At 37.0% G+C, this 20,295-nt stretch overlaps 2 protein-coding genes across 2 annotated transcripts; one reads left to right on the top strand and one right to left on the bottom strand.

Annotated features, from left to right (window-relative positions):
- The first annotated feature begins 1,302 nt into the window (after positions 1 to 1,302).
- On the top strand, positions 1,303 to 15,406 carry Ranbp21 (exportin-5-like protein Ranbp21). Its single transcript, XM_077441164.1, has 21 exons — positions 1,303 to 1,801; positions 4,753 to 4,913; positions 4,995 to 5,154; positions 5,245 to 5,463; positions 6,617 to 6,787; positions 6,867 to 7,031; positions 7,113 to 7,241; positions 7,318 to 7,569; positions 7,643 to 7,773; positions 7,947 to 8,094; positions 8,696 to 8,882; positions 8,959 to 9,242; positions 9,323 to 9,597; positions 9,665 to 9,827; positions 9,910 to 10,082; positions 10,157 to 10,368; positions 10,445 to 10,593; positions 10,671 to 10,891; positions 10,973 to 11,222; positions 11,303 to 11,434; positions 13,913 to 15,406. Exons 2-21 carry the CDS (start codon positions 4,774 to 4,776, stop codon positions 14,066 to 14,068), a joined length of 3,717 nt encoding a protein of 1,238 aa, XP_077297290.1. The 5' UTR covers positions 1,303 to 1,801; positions 4,753 to 4,773; the 3' UTR covers positions 14,069 to 15,406.
- A 2,702-nt stretch (positions 15,407 to 18,108) lies between these two features.
- Positions 18,109 to 19,084, bottom strand: RpL39 (ribosomal protein L39). The gene is made up of 3 exons (XM_077441165.1): positions 19,024 to 19,084; positions 18,320 to 18,423; positions 18,109 to 18,243 (listed from the first exon to the last, which is right to left on the bottom strand). The coding sequence occupies exons 1-3, from the start codon at positions 19,024 to 19,026 to the stop codon at positions 18,195 to 18,197; spliced, it is 156 nt and encodes a 51-aa protein (XP_077297291.1). The 5' UTR covers positions 19,027 to 19,084; the 3' UTR covers positions 18,109 to 18,194.
- Positions 19,085 to 20,295: the final 1,211 nt, after the last annotated feature.

Raw genomic sequence — 20,295 nt, 5'->3', positions numbered from 1 at the left:
TATATTGTGTGTCTGTTGTGCGGTTATTTAAATCACCAGGTTGATTTATTGGAGAGGTCGTAATTCGGGCATGTTGAATTTTTGTGACAGACACAAGTACTGAATGTAGTTTTATATTGTTTTTTTTTTCTCTTCATTTTGTTTTTAATAGCTGTTGGTTTTCCGTTTGTGGAAACTTCATGTGAACAATACTCGTGTTAGTAATTTTCTCGTGAGAATTAGTCAATGGCTACGTCCACACTACCGATATCTACACACGATATTTACGAAATTTGCCATAATCAGTTCCTAAATAGCAACCACAGGTTGCAATAAGGTATTATCGATAGATATGCGGAAATGTTGTCGTCACTAACTGAGGGGTGCGGGGGGTTTAACTAGCGGGGAAGTGGTGAAAAAATGCCGACCGCTGCGTCGTAGGGAAAAAAACCTTGTAGGCGGGGTAGGTATGTGTTGACCGTATCCCAACCTAACGAAACACTGTTGTGCTTGTTTTAATAAAGTTTTATTGTTTGCCTAATTATTGTACAAAGGTATTATATTTGGGCAAAAGTATGTCGTTCAGCGGTCTCTGGATATGGTAGAGTGTCGCTGGCTCGGCATTCGGCTATGTTCAGAAGGTCTCTGGATGCGGCAGTGTGTTGCTGCCTCGGCGTTCGGCTATGTTAAGAAGGTCTCTGGATGCGGCAGTGTGTTGCTGGCTCGTTCGGCTGGTTGATCTTCCAAGTCCGCGTAGTGTAGTGGTGGCAAGTCAGAAGCTGGATGTCGACTGGTCTGCTGCTGTGTGTCGACGCTTGCTGCTGTGGGTCGACTGGCGTTGTTTGGGTTGTACCTCCTTTTATAGTGTTTCTGGTATCGCCTGACCCGTGGTGGTGGTTGTTGATGCGTAAGCGAGGAATGTGCTTTTGTCGATGGGGTAGAATTTTCTGGAACGATTGGCGCCGTTCCGCTCGATGTAGTTTAATGGCTGCGGTGTGCTTCGACCGTTTTGGTTCCGCTCGACTGGTAGGGGCGTTCCGCTTGAGTTTAGTATAATGGCTGCAGGTGTGCTTCGACTGGTTTTGGGAATGTATTCTGCGTCGCAGTAAATGTTTTGATGAATGTGACGAGATTCCCACAACCTTTTTTTTCCAACTTCCCCGCTAGTTTTAAACCCCCCCACACCCCTCAGTTAGTGGCGACAAGATATCCGACCAAAAATGTATTGTAAGGCGCATCTAGGTTATTCTATATCAATGGTAGTCAGTCTCGGGTTGCACCAATCGCCAATAAAAGGGAGATAGGAGTTTAGTAAAAATATTCAGCGAAACGTATGCGCAATGTGTATAGTGTGAGAGGTGCATTAGAGGAAGAGAAAGTGAGAGTGTGTGGGGTGAGCAGATGCGGTAGGTGGCGAGTGCGAGTGGCGCGTGTCGTGCGAGGTGTGTAGTGTGTGGTGTGTGGCGTGTGGCGTGCGGCGTGTGGCGTGTGGTGTGCGCTGAGCGCTGAGCGGGTGCGACTGTCGGTTGACGGAGACACCGGCAAGTCGCCCCTCGCCCCCTCCGCCTCCGCCCCCGCCTCCGCGCCCCCTCCCCGTATTCGGAGCCTCGAAAAGTGGGCGTGCTCCGTGTCGCGTGGACCACTGTACAGCACACAGTGTACTGTATACGGTGCATGGTTCACGGTGCGTGCCAAACGCCAAACGCCACACACGTGCCACTGCCACTGCCACTGCCACTGCCACTACCACACTTCTCTTCACCACCTGATAGTTGACACTCACCAACACCACCCCCACCCCTCACCCTTCGCCACCCCCACGGTACGATTGTTGCAACTGTCAAACATTTGAATTTTATCGTTTCATCACCGCTCGTCATATGACCACTCTTCATTTGTTTTCATTACTTTTCCCCTGTCGCTTTCATTTATTTATTTTTCTTTTATTTTTTTTATGAATTTACGCAATTTTAAATTATATAATTAAATTCGTATTTATTTTAATCGTTTTGGATGCGATTTCATTATTGGAAAAAAAATCGATTCGCATGTTCAAAAAACTATACAAAAAAATCAATTAAAAAAAATTGTAATGAATTTAATAAAAATGTATAATAAAATATCTTTATTGATTTTTTTCTAAATACTTATTTTGTAATATAAATACTATTGTATGTACTTAAATTGAATCAAAGAAAATTCTATTTCAAGAAATCAATCCGTATACATATAATATAACCAATGAGTTTTTGATGTAAAAATTACATTAAAAACTTAGACCTATGTATGGTGAATATGATATTACATATCGTCGTTGTCAAACCTATGTGCACTTTTTGGAGATTTCCAAATTCTGGACATTTTGACCATTATGACAAGTTTACTAATCAAATTTTCATATAAAAAGACTTCTGTGACTCCAAGCATTATACGGTGAACTGTGGTCGCTAAAAAAATATGCTATGTACATCAGCACGGACAGGAGAACCTTTTTTTCTTCAATATCTCAAAGTTATACTTTTTGCACATAGCAGATATTGGTTTGACAACGACGATATAGTAGATATGAATGATTGCTAATTCAAAGTCACCGAGCGGTAACATTGTATTAAAATTGTACAATGTTTCCAATTCGTAATGTTTTTTACTGTACAATACATATATGCATTGTTTTATAATCTTTAGTTGAAAATATGATTACTTGTGGTTATAATAAACATTAATATCAACAGTCGGAAGCATCGTTGTAGATTATATCATTTATTAATATACTTTTTTTTACTTTTACTACCTTAACATATTCACAGAAATTTTATCTTTTTATTTTAATATTTGATTGATCATGCTGATATTCAAAAAAACATTTAGTATGTTGATTTTTAAGAATTGCACAATCAAACTATGAACAATGAAGTACATATGTATGTATGTATATATAAATATATATTGACTGATAAGAATCGATTACACCAATACTCATTAACCCTTTGAGTGCTGACATATTTTCTGTTGAAAGCCCGCTACGCTGAAAATTTCGCCAACATTTCCAACTAGAATTATATTGAAATCCAATAGATAGCAGGTATAAAAATTGTAGCTAATCCAAACAAACCCCAGATAACTACCGCCGAGGATTTCCAGTTTTGTAAAGGTGTGTTTAGACTCTCTAATATATCTTGCAACAATATAAAATAAACAAAAGAAGTCTTTTTCCAAAACGAGTTCCATCTTCTTTATTGTTCCTAAAATGTAATGCTCACAATCTAAATGCCAAGCCACAATCTAAAATACTCGGCAGTTAGGGATTTCCATCGGGAAATTCTGCTATGGTTATAAATTCTGAAGTTCCGGTGTAAACCAGTCTTTATAAATTACTGACACGAATTATACAACCCATGTTCAATGGTTGTATAATGCTACCTGGGAAAGCTTAGCGAGTAGTATTCTTGTTTACTTTGTATATGCTCAAAATACAACGACAATCGGCGTTTTTCAGGCCCATGGACTGGTAAAACACCGATCGGCGTTGGTCAGCATTCAAAAGGTTAAATAAAAGTCGGCATGATTAGTTTATTTATTTATTTTATTTTATTTTACATACATATTTACGTATGTATACCAGGAAGGTTTGACAGATAAACCCCAATGCGTCTTCCTAGCCAATATCCAAGACATATATGGATAAATTTTTGTTAAACTAAAATTTTCGGAGCATTTTTTTTTATATAAATCGACAAATTTGTAGCATTTTCATACGAGTCGGCGAAATTCGAGATTCGAGAAATGGGTAAGGGCGAAATCACACAGAGAAGAACGGTACGTCATGTGTTTGGCTCCCTGTTGTGGGGGTTCTCCTACATTTCTTCAAATATGGGATACACCGTTATCGATCACTGTCAAGCAAGGATAAAATTGTACCGAAAACACTCCAGCGGGTGATTTTGGGACGGTGTGTGCCATGAATATGTGCCAAGTACGCCACATTTTTTTCGCACGTTTAAAACTATCTAAAAAACCATGTGCCGCGTTCCTTCCTGTGTGTGATTTCGCCCTAAAGGTTGCCAATTTGTTGGAACCAGAGAGCTGTAATAAGAATAGAGGGGCCCTTACGAATAAATAATTGTTGTCAATTTTACGCGGTATGTCTCTATAAATACGCTACATCGCACGGAATACAATCGGATCAATTTACTTATAAAAGTGTATCCCATGTTGTTTATTGTGTGTTTTCGAATGCATTGTGCAATTTTTACCGAAGCTTGCACATCTTGAGAGTAATATAAACAAACAGAGAAGTTTTTATCGGACATACGTCGAGCATCAAGCGTCAGATACGACTAATGCTAAAATTATCTATGGACAGAATGTCACTTGACAACAATATAACACCTAAAGCCACTTCTATTAATATTACATTTTTCTGGTTGGAACCGTTTAAATGACAATCAGATAAATTGGCAAACTCTCATGGGAGACGATCGACCTGGACCAAAAAAACAAGGTCTGGCCAGCAGTAACCAGTGGGACTCGAACCCGTGACCACTATGTTCGAAAGCATATATGCTAACCACTATATATACACGTTATAGATTCATTACAGAAAAAAATACACTAATTGTATGCGATTGATCAATATGTATATGTTTTAATCTAGAATCGAATTTACATATATTGCATCATTATTGCTCATGCTCTCTCTATTTTTTTTTTTTGAGGTTAATTGAAACCTACTGAAAATTATAAATAATGTTTTCTTTATACTTATTTTTACAGATAAAACTGAAATAAATTAAAATGAACGGACAAGGAATACCGGTAGGTGGCGGCGGCGAGGTGTCTGTCCTCGCGGAAGAACTGGCCAGAGCCGCACAGCTCGCCATGAGTCCGACGGCCTCTCAAGAGAACAGAATGCAAGCCTACAGCGCTTGCGAAAGGTTTGAAGAATGAAATAAAACTTGTCTTAAAATAAACCATCCACAAATTTAACAATATTTTTATTTATTATTACGTTTCAGTTTCAAAGAAGGCTCGCCGTGGTGTGCCCAGGCCGGTCTCATTTTGGCCAGCGGCAATCAGTACTCTCCGGAAGTGCGTCACTTCGGCTTGCAACTAATGGAGCACACCGTAAAATATAGATGGACTCAAATATCGCACCAAGAGAAAATATTCATCAAGGTTTGGTCTCAGTATGAATGATTTTTTTTTTTATTTTTTTGGTTCAATTGAATATGTAGGAAATGGTTTTTGGTTTTATCGAATTCGTAGGAGAATGCTATGAAATTAGTGGCGGCTGGCGGTTGGGCTACGAGTCACATGAACGATGCTTTGGCACGGGTGGTCGTCGAAATGGCGAAACGGGAATGGCCCCAACAGTGGCCGACTCTTCTCACCGAACTTAGTGATGCCTGCGCTCGAGGCAACCGACACACTGAGATTGTGCTCCATGTGCTGTTGAGATTAGTCGAAGACGTTGCCACCTTGCAGGTACATATACGATTTTTCGATTTTCAGCTGGACGTAGTTCTGCATAAAGGATCCAAACCACGTATTCAAACAATAGTAAGGCGCAGTTGCTACCGCTGCTGCCTATTATGCATTGAATTTGTTTATGTTTTGTATCAAAAAATAAATTATTAATTAATAATAGTTCACTTATTGATTCGATCGAGACAGAGGTCTGTTTTGAAAACATGATAAATTGTACTAAAGCCTTCAGTTGGTTGCCGATTACATGTTTACATTTACACCAGGCTTGTTTGTCCTTTTTGGGTCACTGGGCCACAAAACAACACTCAGTACGTACTATGTATGTGGTACGTGTTTTTTTTAAATACTTTTAAACATGTGAAAAGACGCGCAGCACCCCTAGCCCATATATGTACATGGTATACAGTCCCTAAAATTACCCCCTGGGGTGTTTTCGGTGTTATTTTATCCCTGTATTTATCTTTGCTTGGCAGTGATCGATAACGGTGAATCCCATATTTGAAGAAATGTATGAGAAACTTGTCGGTTGCATATGGATATGCATTCTGCATGTGCAACTACACCTGAATTCGGTTTGGGGATCAACCACTGTTTACAATTCATGATCGTGACGTCCCATACCATTTAGTGTGTTTTCGCCCTTAAGTATCTCGGAGGCCACAATATTTTTTTTTTTTAGTTAATTCACTTCACTCATCTTGTTACATACATATATGTATGTTACAGTTCAAATGTACATTTCGTTAGTTCAAGAACATGCTAGTTTGTTCATACACAAATCAATTTGGCCAGTTATAGTGTACACAAAATAACAAATTGACAAATGAATTACATAGTTTGTTCATGCACAAACTATTAGGCATAAGTTTAAGTATTTTCAATTGTTTGTCCAATCCGCTATTCGGAGATAGCTCTTGACTGTTAGCACTTAAACTAAAATCAATAGTTCGTGTATGAACAAACTGGTGTGTTCATGAATGAACTAGAGTGAACAATGTATTCAACTGATCGTTTTTATTTCGGATTAAGCCTGGTATTGGAGATGAGTATTGTGGATTTATTGGATTTTTTTTGCAGAATTTTTCCTAATTATAATATTATATATATATTTTTAAGTTTGTTTTTTATATAATATTTATTAAATTTTCAGACACTTGAATCGAATCAAAGGCGGAAGGATATTTATGCGGCGTTGACGAGCAGCATGGCTGAAATATTCACTTTCTTCCTTCGTTTGATTGAACTGCACGTTCAGCAATTTAGAGAATTCACCGTTCAGAGCAATTTTCAATTGGCATCAGAGCATGAAAGAGTCGTACAAGTACATATATCATTTTTCGTCATTATACCAATGCCATATTGCTTGTGTTCGTCGACAATTAATCGATATTTCCCTTCAGGTCGTTTTGTTGACTCTCACCGGGTTCGTCGAATGGGTATCCATGAATCATATAATAAGTCAAAACGGCAGATTACTCCAAATCCTGTGCATTTTATTGAGCGATGAAGCTTTCCGTCTACCCGCCGCAGAATGTTTGCTTCAAATTGTAAATAGAAAAGGACAAGTATGTAAATTCCATCGACTGTTTCATATTAATAAATACAGTGAGTGTGATTTATTTTATTTGTTTTCATTTATTATTTAGGTAAAAGAACGCAAACCATTGATGATATTATTCAGCGGAGAAGCAATCGGATGTATACACAGGGCTGCTATTATTAACGCAAATAATGTGGATGAAAAGTTTTACTTGTTTCTCAAAAAGTTGACTCAGGTAGAGCATCATTGTTGTATTATACGTAATTTGTATTAATACATTGCGTTTATTTATTGAATCTTTCATCGACCAGGTCTTAGCTGGATTAGGGCAGCAGTTGGCTTCGCTGTGGAGTCGAGAAGACGGTATTACAGAGCATCCACAGCATTTTTCGATCTTTTTAGAAACCCTGTTGTTATTCGCTGCTCACCCATCGTTGACTCTGGCTCACACCGCATCCGGAGTCTGGTCCACGCTGCTGAAGCACGAACACGCTCAACGAGATCCAGTGCTCTTATCGTTTATTCCCCGATGGGTTACGGCAACCGCTCCTAAACTGCTTAAGGTTTACGTCGTTTTCAAATGGTGGATTTTTATCTTTTCTGAAGTGTATGATTAACGTTGTGAACACTGTGCAGGTTACATATCCTCAACGTCAAGTCGGCGCTTTGTCTGATGCTGGTAGTTACGCCGCTATAGATTTCGACAGTGATAATGAATTCAGTATGTTCTTCTGTCGATGTCGGACTGACTTTTTAGATAACTTTAGGTATGTCTACTTTTTACAAACCTCCTTTACGTTTCACATTAAGACGTCTTTTTTATATCTCTTATCCAATCGTTTTCATACTTTTCCATATTGCTCATTTTGATCATCAATATACGTTAATTATGTTTTTTTTCACTTTCTTGTGATTAATATGTGTTTATAATTATTTTCAGGCAAGCAACGTTGATCGCACCTTTAGTTACATTTGAATATGTCGATCAATGGCTACGTGTTGTCTTATCTAAAGCTGCGTCACATTCTCACAATACTCAAGGAAATGTTTTCGATCCTGTATATTTAGAATGGGAAGCGTTGTCTCAAGTAAATTATATTATATATATTAAATAATTATTATATTATAAAGCCAGCAATGTAGCTCGGTGGTTGCGTTAATGCTAACTATTGAGAGGCTCCCGGGTTCGAACCCTTGGTTAGACCTCGATTGAATAGGATTTATTTCGAGTATTTCTGCAGTGCTGCTGGTCAGACTTGTATATTTGTTAGTCCAAGTCAATCGTTTCCTATCAGGTTTGCAAATTTATCTGATTTAATTGTTGAAACGGTTCCCATCAAAATTGGCAATAATCATCCTACCGGCAATTATTCATGTACGAGTTTAATACGTGGTTTTTTTTTCATGATGGCATAATTTATTTCAAAATGGGAACTTGAGAAATTTTGGATTGTTTTTTCTTTTTGAAAAAATTGTTTCTATTGATGTACCCAATACATGAGATTTTTTAATTATTGATCGTTAATACAATTTCAATGTTTTTTAAATTACCTATACATTCAAAATTGTAATGTAATTAATGAAATAAGCCTTCGTGTGATAAGGAATTGTACTATGTAGTTGTAATGTCATGAATATTGATTTATATTCAATACATTTATGTTTCATATATCTTTAATGTATTTTCAGTTGCTCGAAAGTGTACTTTCTCGTATTCTAATGGTGCCTGAAAGACCTTCTGTTCAATCTGGACTCACTTTATTAGAACTTTGTCTCGCCTTAGAACCTCAAGATCCACTTTTGCTCAGTCTTTTATTATCGTTCATTTCGGCTCTGTTCGTGTTTCTCAGTATGTCGTCTTGCCAAATCACTCAAGGTAAAAAAAAAAAACTTTTAATACTGATCATATACATAAAAACTTTGCCTTATTTGTGTTTTCATGCTTTTTTAAGGCAATTGTGTCGCCATGTCCGGCGTTTCTCTGCTGCCGCAAGTTTTAGATAAAATATTCGCCGCCCTCGTGTACACCGGATGCTCCCCGGGCGAAGTCGATAGCAAAGAAGGAAGATCCCGGGTCGTAAAAAATGTCAGACGACACGCGGCCAGCCTTATGGTGAAGATAGGTCATAAATATCCTCTCCTCTTGCTGCCGGTATTTGACCGAATTCACTCCACCGTTCGCAAACTGAGCGCTGAACCGTCGCAGCTGAGCACCATGGAAAAAATCACCTTACAAGTAAGACTCCAATCATTCAATCATCGACGTATCATCTTCGAGACTATTATTACGTATATTGTTTGATGGCAATGTTTCAGGAAGCTTTACTTCTGATATCGAATCATTTCTGCGACTACAACCGACAGAAGACTCTCATCGGTGAGATATTGGGATCGTGCGGCTCTCACTGGGCTGCAATGGCGTGTCATTTCGAATCGGCAGCTATGTTCATGCGATTCGTCGGATTGGACAGTTCGCCGGTGCATCCGTCTAGCCACGATCACAACGGTCAGAACAGAAGTCACCTGCAACACTGCGTCAATTTGCTGCTTGGTGTTATTAAACGATGCGCTTGGCCTGACGACCCCGATAAGTACGTATTTGCTCGACACTTTTATCAGTCAATCAGTCGGATTTGTTTACATATGTATTCATTGTAGGGCTTCTCGAGGCGGCTTCAGTGGAGGCATGACTCCTGGAGGAAATCCCATTTGGCGTAATCCGTGCGCTGAACATGTCCTACCCATACTGCCGCATGTGCTATCTCTCTTTAGAACTCTCAATCAGTTGTATAATCCTCAAGCGATGCAATTGCTTTCAGAGGTATTATCTTTTTATCCGATACGTGCAACTCGTCGTTCAATCCGATTTCGATTTAATCGTGCTTTTTGTATACATTTTCTAGGGTTATCGTTCGGCGTATAATATGTTGGAAGTGGATCGCCAGAATTTATTGGGTTTGAGCTGGGCTGGACAAGTAGATCCTTTGGATCCGAACTCCAAAAAGCAGCTGACGCCTTTGGATCGTATGCAACACTTCCTCACAGATCTGAACGATTCATGTTGCCATATGCTCGGGTAAATTTTGCCGCTCTTGTGTGTTTTATATATTTTTCAAATTGTTTTTATTTCATTTTAACGTGTGTGTTTAGGTCTGCCGGTCCATCTATCGGACGCGAGTTGTATCAAATTCCCGGAATCGGTTCCGCTATAGTGCAGACTGTCCTGTGTGGTCTCGAGCATATTCCGGACTATCGCCTACGACCGATCATAAGAGTTTTCCTCAGGCCTTTCATATACTCGTGCCCGCCAATATTCCACAATGATGTTTTGATGCCTATCATAGCTCACATTGCACCGTTCAGTGAGTGAAATGTTCATACTTTACGAGCTAAATTTGAAATTAAGCGTGTATTAATTTAATATGAATATTTTTACAGTGCTAAATAGGCTGTGTATTAGATGGCAATACATTATGACTCTGTACGAGTCGGGTAAATTTGAAGAAGAGGGTGCGAACGACACGCAAGAAGTCATCGAGGATATGTTGAATAGGAATCTAACTAGGGAATACTTGGATGTGTTGAAAGTAAGCCGATTCGGCAATCGTATGTAATTTCTATGCGTAAATGTAAATGGGTTTTCTTATGTGTGTATTTTTTTTAGGTCGCTTTAATAGGAGGCACTATTCCTCTTCCCGGAGAAGACGAATTAATGGAAGCTGAGGATAGTATGAGCGGGATGGAAGTTCCGGGAACGGTTACAGTCTCCCGCTCTAGCACTCCGCATCACACGTCCATAACTGCTCAAGAACACGTCGGAGAACTCGGCAACACGCTCTTGGCTTGCGAACACACCTGCATGCCTATTTTGAACACCATTTTAAGGCAAGTTCTATATAGGTCTTATATACTTACACTTTATTGTGTCTAATAATGAATTTAATTTAATTTATGCTGATATTTCAGGGCGCTTTGGTGGAACGACAGTGTGTGTTCATTGCGTGCTTGTTCGCTTCTGGGAGGATGTGCTCGTGCTCTTGCGGCACGTCCCATCAGCGCTATGGCACCGTCGGCTTCCCTTCCTGCAAGTGCTCTCGCAGCGGTGTTGCAAGCGTTGCAACAACACGGTCAGCATGATGCAAATCAGGCGGCATTATTAGCACTCGGAGTACAACTTTATGAAGCCTTACGACCCCGTTGTCCAGCTATGTTAGAGGTAATACCGCATAACATTATCATGCATACATATTGAAATTATTCATATGTTTGCAATAATGTAATATTTTTATATTTCAGGTAATGCGACAAATTCCTAACGTCAGTGCGTCAGATCTGCATAAATTAGATGAGAAATTATCTGCAGCGCCGACTAAAGGCAATAAAATTGAAAAAGGAAAAAAGGATTTATTCAAAAAAATTACTAGTCAGGTAGGTTCTTTGATTCTAGGTATGTTCTGATTCTTTATAAATTCTGCGAAATCAATTGATCGAAGCGAGCTACACGAATGGCATTTTATCGAAGTGCGAATCGTTCGAAGCATGACACAATCGACAAAATCCTCGAATGACATCGTTCGAATGTAAATTATTACGTTGACAGATAGATGGCACTTTTGTATTGATTTCAAATTTATTTAAAAAAAAACATATTATGGTTTTTAATGTGGTTGCGTTTTTTACATTCGATTTGATTTGATAGTCACTGATAGGGAAGCAAAATTTGATATGTGTTACAATTTATGATTGGGAGGCAGATGGATTTTAATAGGTCCGTTAGTAAGAGTTGGGGCGTGCAATTGCGCTTGTATAGTCTGTAAATAGGTAAATAGCATGCCATTACACCGCATTCAATAATGATAAAAACCTTGTAAAAAGACGTTCTGTCTATTTCGCGCGCATCTGTGTGAGAACGACAACATGTCAACTCTCGGTAACAGACCTATACATATATTTACATTATTTATATAAAAAAAACTATGACTTAAAAAACACCGTATACTCCACTCCTAAACGCCGTATGGTTTTACTAATTTTTTATATCATAATTTTATTGGAAATATGTATGTATGTACAATCAGTGCTGAGATGAATCGGGCTGTATATATGTAGCTCGTTGACCATACCAGTGACCGGATGCAAACAAAAATAGCATGCATATGTACTATAATGGGCGGGCTGCAGCCACGTGGACGGGCCGCCACTGGTTGATATACAATATAGCTGTGAAAACTAATAGCTACAAAATTATATTATTTGTTCTGTTTACTAAATTTAGTGCATTCGCTATTAGGCGGGAATTCGTTTTTCAATCTTATAAGTTCGAAAATTATTTATTTATTTATACCAGGTAGGCCTTACAGGTAACCCCAATGTGCCTCCCTGGCCAGAAACATTGTACATTCGATACAAAAGTATTATTATACAAAGTAAATACCGGTCTCCCTCACGGGACCGAAAGTGAAACGCCCGAAAACGCAAAGATCAAAAAAAAGGGTGCATGGTAAACGGTACTATGTATATATAATATATATATATGAGTGGCATGCGGTGAAATTATCTCTCTTTTTGTCATACAGCCTTGTTTAATGTGCGCGCGCAGAATACGGGAGGAAAAGCCTGTTCCTCTTGTTCCTGTTGTATCCTGCTCGCGCAAACTAAGTGAGTATGTACGACGGGGGCAGACCCTTTTTTTTATCTTTCGACTTAAGATCTATCGATTTCCGATCTTTGCCTTCCGATATTTGCGTTTTTGGGCGTTTCATTTTCGTTCCTGTGGCTAACAACGTATTCGAACAATGTGTAATTGAATGAATTGCAATTCGAAAAATGTCTTTCAGCGAATTGATTGTGATGAATTGTTTTCGAAAAGTTTACTGAATACCATGTTCTTTTTTTTTATCTTACTAATGGTGCTTACGGACTAAACCAACGACGATTTTGGGCCAACTTTTTAACCAGCAGTAGCGTACAAAATATCGAAATAAAAATTAAATTTTAAAATTGAAATTAAATATCAAAATCAAGCTAAAGAGCGAGATTGAGCTAAAATTAGATCATCGTTGATGTTTTGAATTACAACAATGTTTTGAATTACGACGATACGCATTTTAAACCAGAGAAATATTATAATTTCTCTGCTTACGAGCGAAAAAAAATATTGTTAAAGTCGTCACGAGATGTTACTGTATTTCCACGTGGATGATCGATAAAAAAAAAACAATTCATAAAAAAACGCGGTGTCGGATGTCGGTGATTTGTCAAAGGGTTTTTTTTCTTTCGTCGAAATAAAATTAATAATCACACATTATCCGATAAATTTTACCTCTGAAATGATTTAATTACTTGATTTATTTCGACGAGAGAAACAATTGAAGAATAAAAAAATCCGTTTGATGTGACCGACAACACCCCGGGTTAGCAAAAATCGTTGGATCACCCATACTAATACATGATATATTCTCAGTAACTGCGCATTACGGGGAAGTAAAAATAATAATTCTTTGATTTATTTTCGATCTTAGTGCGTATCTTCGTAAGTCAAAACATCTTCGACACACAAAAGTCGAGGATTACCTGTATGTGATTGTTGATGATCTAATTTTAGGTCAATCTCGAAAATTTATTTAAATTGTGCATCTTCTGTTTTAACTTTCAATATTTAATTTTAATTTTAATATAATGATTATAATTTTATTTTGATACTTGAATTTAATTTTAATATAATAATAATAGTTTTAATTTTGATATTTAATTTCAATTTTTAAATTTAATTTTTATTTCGATATTTTGTACGCTACTGGTTTTAAAAGTTGGCCTGTGGGCCGTTCGTTGGCTTGGTGCGTACGCACCATTACACATAGTCGAGTTATGTTGAATAGAATAGGTTAAAATTTTTATTTTTTACAGTTAATTGGTCAGAACGTGGGTCAGCGGTTTCGTAAAGAAGTGCACATTGCCAATTTGCCCAAAATGATGACAATGCCGAAAGACAAACCAAGTAGCTTACTAGACGGCCCGGATTCGGGAATAGTAAATATTTTCACTGAAAACACCATATCATAGCATTTGCTACAATGCGAGGAGCAGCCTTAGGAATACATGAGACACCAGCGTGTGAAGACTATTTAAAAATCTGAATGCTTGTTGATGAATTTTGTGATATTTAAAAAAATAAATAACAAATAAACACACCCCCGCCCCCGCCCCCGCCCTCCTCCCCAAAAACACATGAATGAATGTGCGATTTATATAATTGAAAGAGAAGGCTTTAACGTTATTGTTCGTATGTATGTATGTATGTGGCTGAATGTGTTACGGCATATTCAAGTGATATCTACTATATATAAAGTAATAACTATTTTTACTTTCCTATTGATTGTTATGATAAATATTAAAATTAGGTATCGTGTATAATTTATTGTTTCGTCTGCATATTTGTTTGTATATTATTATTTTTTTGTTGTTTTACGCTAATTTAAATATAAATATATATGTATATAATGTACTTGCATACTTTATATATTTAAACGGTTGATAAAATTGTGTGCTCGTGTTTGTTTTCGTAATTTTGTAAAAGGAATTCTCACCTGTTGAAACGTACAGTTTGAATGTGTGAATATTAAACTTGTATCTTTATAAAGGTTTGTGTACACTGAATGACTGAGTCGGGTTGTTTTTGTATGTAAATTTCAATGTAGAAGATTAAAGACTGACAATGTGGAAAAATTTACACATTCCTTACCGCTGTATGCAAAGTTTGAACGCTTTTTGTGAAATTCCAGCACACACACACACTCAATTGACACTGATTTGATGATCGTTTGTTGCTTGCTGCAATGTTTTATATTACTGTTTAATATGCATTTATTAATTGTTCGCAATTGTGACCAGTTTACCTTTTTTACGATGTCACTTGTTAGGTAGGTAGTCGTTTGCGAAATGTTCAATGGTGCTACTTTAGCTAAATTTATGATCTTTTGCTTGGTGTGACATTTGTCATTTATTGATTTATTCGTATTGTTAATATTGTCGGCCTAAAATATATATGTATAAAATTACGATGAAAAAATTGGCTGTGTAACTGTCGTATTTACTATATATTTTTTCATTCATGGTTGTTTTTTTTTTTTGTAATTTTGTCTGAATTGTTTTTATAATCAACTTCCATCAGTTACTAAATCAATCGTTTTAAAATATACCGGTATTTTTGGTCACAATTTAGAATTATCTCGTTTTTTTTTATGATCACAATGCCATAAAATCCGATTGTTGAATAGTATTTTTATACTTTTTTATTCATTTCATATCCATTGAATTTCATGTTTGGTATTATTTTTTTATAATTCATAAATTATTGATGTGGAAATTTTTAACTCATTTATAGCAATAAAAATGTATCTTGTGTCAATTTTTTTTATTATTTTTGGAAACATCCAGTTGTACCTTCATCTTTTTCCTCGTTTAGCTCAATTCCGCGTCGTTGTCATTTCTATCATCTAGACTCGACAATCCGGCTCCACTCCAAGTTGAAAGCAGTGATGATCCCGTCAGTTCTTAAATTCTATATGAATATCTTATGGGAGACTGTCCACTCGCTCGCCTCCCCTCTAGTGTTCTAGTGACTGCTAGCTTCTCTAGACTATCCATGTCCTTCCTGGCAACATGGCCAAAGTAGGAAAGACTTCTTTTCCTGCATGTTGTGGAGTCTGTGAAATAGCCAGTTCTTTGAGAACGAAGATGTTTGTATGTCTTGTGGTCCATAGAATGCCCAGCACCACATTTCGAAGTCATCTAATATGCCTCTTACGGTGCTACTTTAGTATGCGGTCTACCTTTGAATCGCAGACAATTTTTTTTTACTTGTATCGTAGCAACGACCTGTTTATTATATTTTTTCCTGCCGCCCCATAATGTTGTCGAAGCATTTCTATCAAAATATCGTCAGCAGCGAAGAAAGTACCGATCCCAACAACCTAATCTTGAATTAATAGGGACAACCCTAACTTAATCTAACCTAACGGCTCTAATCCTTTCTTTTAACAATCTTTCTGTCAGGCGACGACATACTGATGCTATATTCTTCTTTAAGCTCATAAATGGTTTCCTTGATTGTTCTGATTTACTGAATAAGGTTAATTTCAGAATCCCAGTTCGGTACTCTAGACGCGTTGCACTCTTTTCACTTGATCCTTTCAATACTAATTCCCAAAAATATTTTTATCTGCAGCGCGTTTATCGTATGTTTAACGGAGAGCTGAATGAGGTTGATCTATTTGGTATATCCCTACATCAATTCAGGTCTAACATCAAGAGAATCTTGACTGATTGATTCATTTCTTCTCCTATTCTATTTTTCCAATATTTCCAATATTTTTATACTTTAGTTTAGTTATGTAATGTGCTATTTAATCATATTATAGCTTTCATTCTTTTCCTTTTCATTTGTTTATTTTGTATTTACCTTTTTCATTTGTTTTATGTTTGTAAATTTCAATTTCTTCTTATATTCTATTTTATAACCTTTTCCAAATATTTTAATATTATAGTTTAATTATGCAATGTTCTACATATTTTGTCATGCCTTTATTCTTTACTTTTTTATTTGTTTTCCTCATATTTATCTTTTTCATTTTTGTAAAAATCTATTATTGGACTCGGATGTTACATATATTATTTATTTACTATTTGTTTTTTTATACATATCTATGTACATCCTGTCTGTTGATTTTTCAATTAATAAAATAAATAAAAAAAAATAACCTGACCCTTAAATAAGTAGGTGTTGGCTGCTAAGATGTTTATTTCATCAATATTTTCACAAAAAAATATATCTTAGCAGCCAGCGCCTCTATTTAATGGTCAGGTTAGGTTAGGGTTGGCCCTATTCATCTAAGATTAGGTTGTTAGCATAGAATCGCTCTCGGCATCCAAAAATGTTGCTACAAAAACTCTGCACGGCAAAGTTTGTTCATTGTTTGCTAAACTTCGTCTCTCTCTCTTGCCTCTTCTGACTTTCCATCTCTCTTCGATGGCTCGCTTTTAGACGATACTTTTGTTAACAATGACCATTCTATGCATTCTACTTCTATGGTTGTTAGGGTCGGTATTATAGTCTCAGTGTCACGCGAGAACTGAGACCGCATATTAAAGTAAAAACGTGAAGGTAGATCGCATACTAAAGTACATATGTGAAGGTAGACCACATGCTAAAGTGGCACCCCTCTTTCTCTCTTTAACCTCTCGACTCCATACAATGCAATGGGGATCAACAGAGATCGCACCCGATTTTCGTATTTTTTCTCATTATATAACGGTTTTTTCATATCTTTTGTCAGACTTAATATTACCATTCTAATTCTGCAGATTTCTGATCGATATCCTCCTCGTCTTGAAATCAAGGTATCTAGGTGAATAAAATTGTTGACAATTAGACTTTATAAGAAAATCAAATTGCCAATGAGGATTTTGATTTATTGTAAGTACCTTTCATAAATAATTATTATTATTGTCACAGCATATTTGTCATAGAAGTGTTATCATGCTGACCTGAACTAATATTTAAATAAACCTTAGTAATGGTAGAAACATACTCGAGAAATCAAAAGAATATATCAATAAGCTCTACATATCGGCAGCACTAGAAAATTCAGAAACATTCAAAAGTTCTTATCACATGTATCCATTGATGTATAATACAGAGATGGGCCCTGACGTGTCATTTTGGTCGGAGATCTTGTCTTCGCTAACTGAGGGGTGCGGGGGGTTTAACTAGCGGGGAAGTTGGGGTTTTTTCCACTACGACTCAGCGGTACCTACCTACCTACTAAGAGAAACCAGTATAACACGTGAAGGTGGATCTAGTGTATTATACATCAATGCATGTATCTCAATATTTTGTCAAGCAATCTTTGGATGATCTGCATAGTCAGTAGTCACTAAAATTTATCCCTTTGTATTTGTAAAGTAATAGTAGGTATACTCGAGATGAATTTAACTAGATTCAAAAAGATCTTATAAATGTTCATTTTCAGAATTAATAGTAATCAATTTTGCTCACAATGCAATTATTCCTTAAAATGGAAAGTAAAAAAAAAAAGCGTGTGTGGGTTTAAGAAACTGTCACTTTATTACAAGCAAGCCGTTGTGAACATTGTGGTAAATTAATAAGATATAACTTAAAAGTATTAATTTACAGCTTCAACTTGGTACGTCTCCAGTGACGCCTCTTGGCGTTGTATCTGAGGATGAGAAAATATTTATGAATACGATTGCAATAACATTTTTCATATATGAATTTAGGTTTGGATTATATACCTTATGGTGTTTCCGGTACGCATACGTATCCATTGAGGAATGGGACGATTTTGTTTTAACTTCTTCGCAAGCTTTCGCTTGATGATGAAGGTTTTGTGCGCCGACTGTAAAAGAAAAAGGTTCACAATTAATACAAGTTGATTTAAAATACGTAGATACTCAGAGAATTCAATCATGTACTAGTTTGTTAGAATTGATAAAATTTGTATCAAAGTGAGGTTAGATTCGTGGTAATGAAACATAAAATAACCTAAAAATATGAAATAACGTGAGAATTCAAAAGGAACATGATTACGAATCAACGCAAAGAATGTATAATTTGAATGACATATAATAATACTGCATAGCATTCTGATAATCTAATAATATAAAAATTGGCATCATGAAATCTGACAGTTGGAAACAAGTGCTTGTTTCAATTCTAGTGAAATATCCAACTCGGAGATGATAGATGGATGAAAATTGCAGTCAATATTCCATCGAATTCAAACAATTCGGTACTGCAATAAGACGTCTGAAGAGTTGGTGGATTCGGAAACACGCGAGGTTCAAGCTTCAGTGACGTCAGAGGGGCGAGCGGGAGTCGCTCAAAAAGTATATAAATAGAAAGCAAGAGACAATGGATGACTCCCCATTGTGAGATACGCAAAATTAGGGCTTCGCCCCCGCAGATGGGCTCGGATTCAGCGGAGGTAGACACTTACCATGTTGCCGGGAGAAACGCACACACGACAGAGACCGACACAGTGCTGACAATACAACCAGTTGAAATTTTATTTCGTTACTTTTCGCCCTGTACCTACAATTTATTTCATGTTCGTTTTTCGGCTCGGTGATTATTCCGCAAAAAACGATCTCGTGCAAGTCACTAAATCTCGATCATGGAACATCTAATCAGCATTGTTACGTAGACGAAATAACAGGTTTTCAGATTAGAGTGAAAGACGCATCGAATAGTAACCATAAAAATGGTTGTTTACATCTCGACAGCCAGTTTTTAATAATTTTTTGTACTCAACGCGATGGGAATGGGACTGTTAAATCCCGATCGGGATTAGTCAATAATTACGAATCGGCGAGCACTACTCGCTCAATCTCTACGTTTCAATATTTAAATTCAAATGAGCAATAATTAATTATAAATTGCCCAACGACTGACATTTCCACTAAATAATATAAAAGCGATGGTAAACGGACTACTGTGTGACCAGTTTTCTCATGACCAGTTTTAGGGTGTGATCTGTTTTCTCGTGACCAGTTTTAGTGTGACGAGTGATCACGTGTGACCGATCTAGAGCGACCGGTTATCCTGTGACCGGTTCACATTTGACTAGTAATCACCGAACCAAAAGCGATATATACAAAAAATATTTTTTATAATATTATAGTAGACGGAATCAATGTGCCAATTTAGTCGAAGCGTACATACATATTTGAAAACCTGATGATATAATGAGTGGGTTCGGTGATCATTGGTCACAAAACGCTCCCCCAAAAGTCACTAAAATCTCTATAACGGAAAATCTGGCAACCGAAAAGTCCATCATACTAACGAAAACTCGAGCTTAAAATATTTCGCATTCACGGTTTTCATAGCAAAATTTGTCTTTGTGACCATTGCAATGTGACTAATAATCCAATAACCAATCAGTGGCGGGTCGTTATTTGCTGTATCTCAGTCCATAGTTGCATGTGTGCGAGGAGTGTTTCGTAGGAGCACCAGAGCTCCCTGGAAACACTGCTCCCACGCATGCAACTGTGGACTGCAACTGTGGTAGTGTAGAGTTCGCTTACACGCTCCATCTTTCTTTCTCCTCCTGGAATCGTATATCGTGGAAAGAGACGGATCTTGATTAGTGTATACGAAGTACTCACTCAGGCGACATTAACAAAAGAAGAATTTGTTTTCAAAACAATTATTTAAATTTTAAATTATTAATAAATAATTCATTCCGTTGATCCGAATTGCGATGTTT

This window comes from Arctopsyche grandis, chromosome 11 (genome assembly GCF_051622035.1).
Source record: "Arctopsyche grandis isolate Sample6627 chromosome 11, ASM5162203v2, whole genome shotgun sequence".
Taxonomy (NCBI): domain Eukaryota; kingdom Metazoa; phylum Arthropoda; class Insecta; order Trichoptera; family Hydropsychidae; genus Arctopsyche; species Arctopsyche grandis.
Note: the sequence above shows the minus strand (reverse complement) of the source record. Positions and strands in the feature narration are given on the sequence as shown.

Excerpts from the sequence above, each read along its gene's own strand:
- RpL39 (XM_077441165.1), bottom strand. Across the intron at positions 18,244-18,319 it reads CGTACCGGAAACACCATAAG|ATACAACGCCAAGAGGCGTC; the intron begins GTATATAATCCA and ends TCTCATCCTCAG.
- Ranbp21 (XM_077441164.1), top strand. The coding sequence starts at position 4,774 with ATGAACGGACAAGGAATACCGGTAGGTGGCGGCGGCGAGGTGTCTGTC. Across the intron at positions 8,883-8,958 it reads GTCTTGCCAAATCACTCAAG|GCAATTGTGTCGCCATGTCC; the intron begins GTAAAAAAAAAA and ends TGCTTTTTTAAG. Across the intron at positions 10,892-10,972 it reads ATTTTGAACACCATTTTAAG|GGCGCTTTGGTGGAACGACA; the intron begins GCAAGTTCTATA and ends CTGATATTTCAG.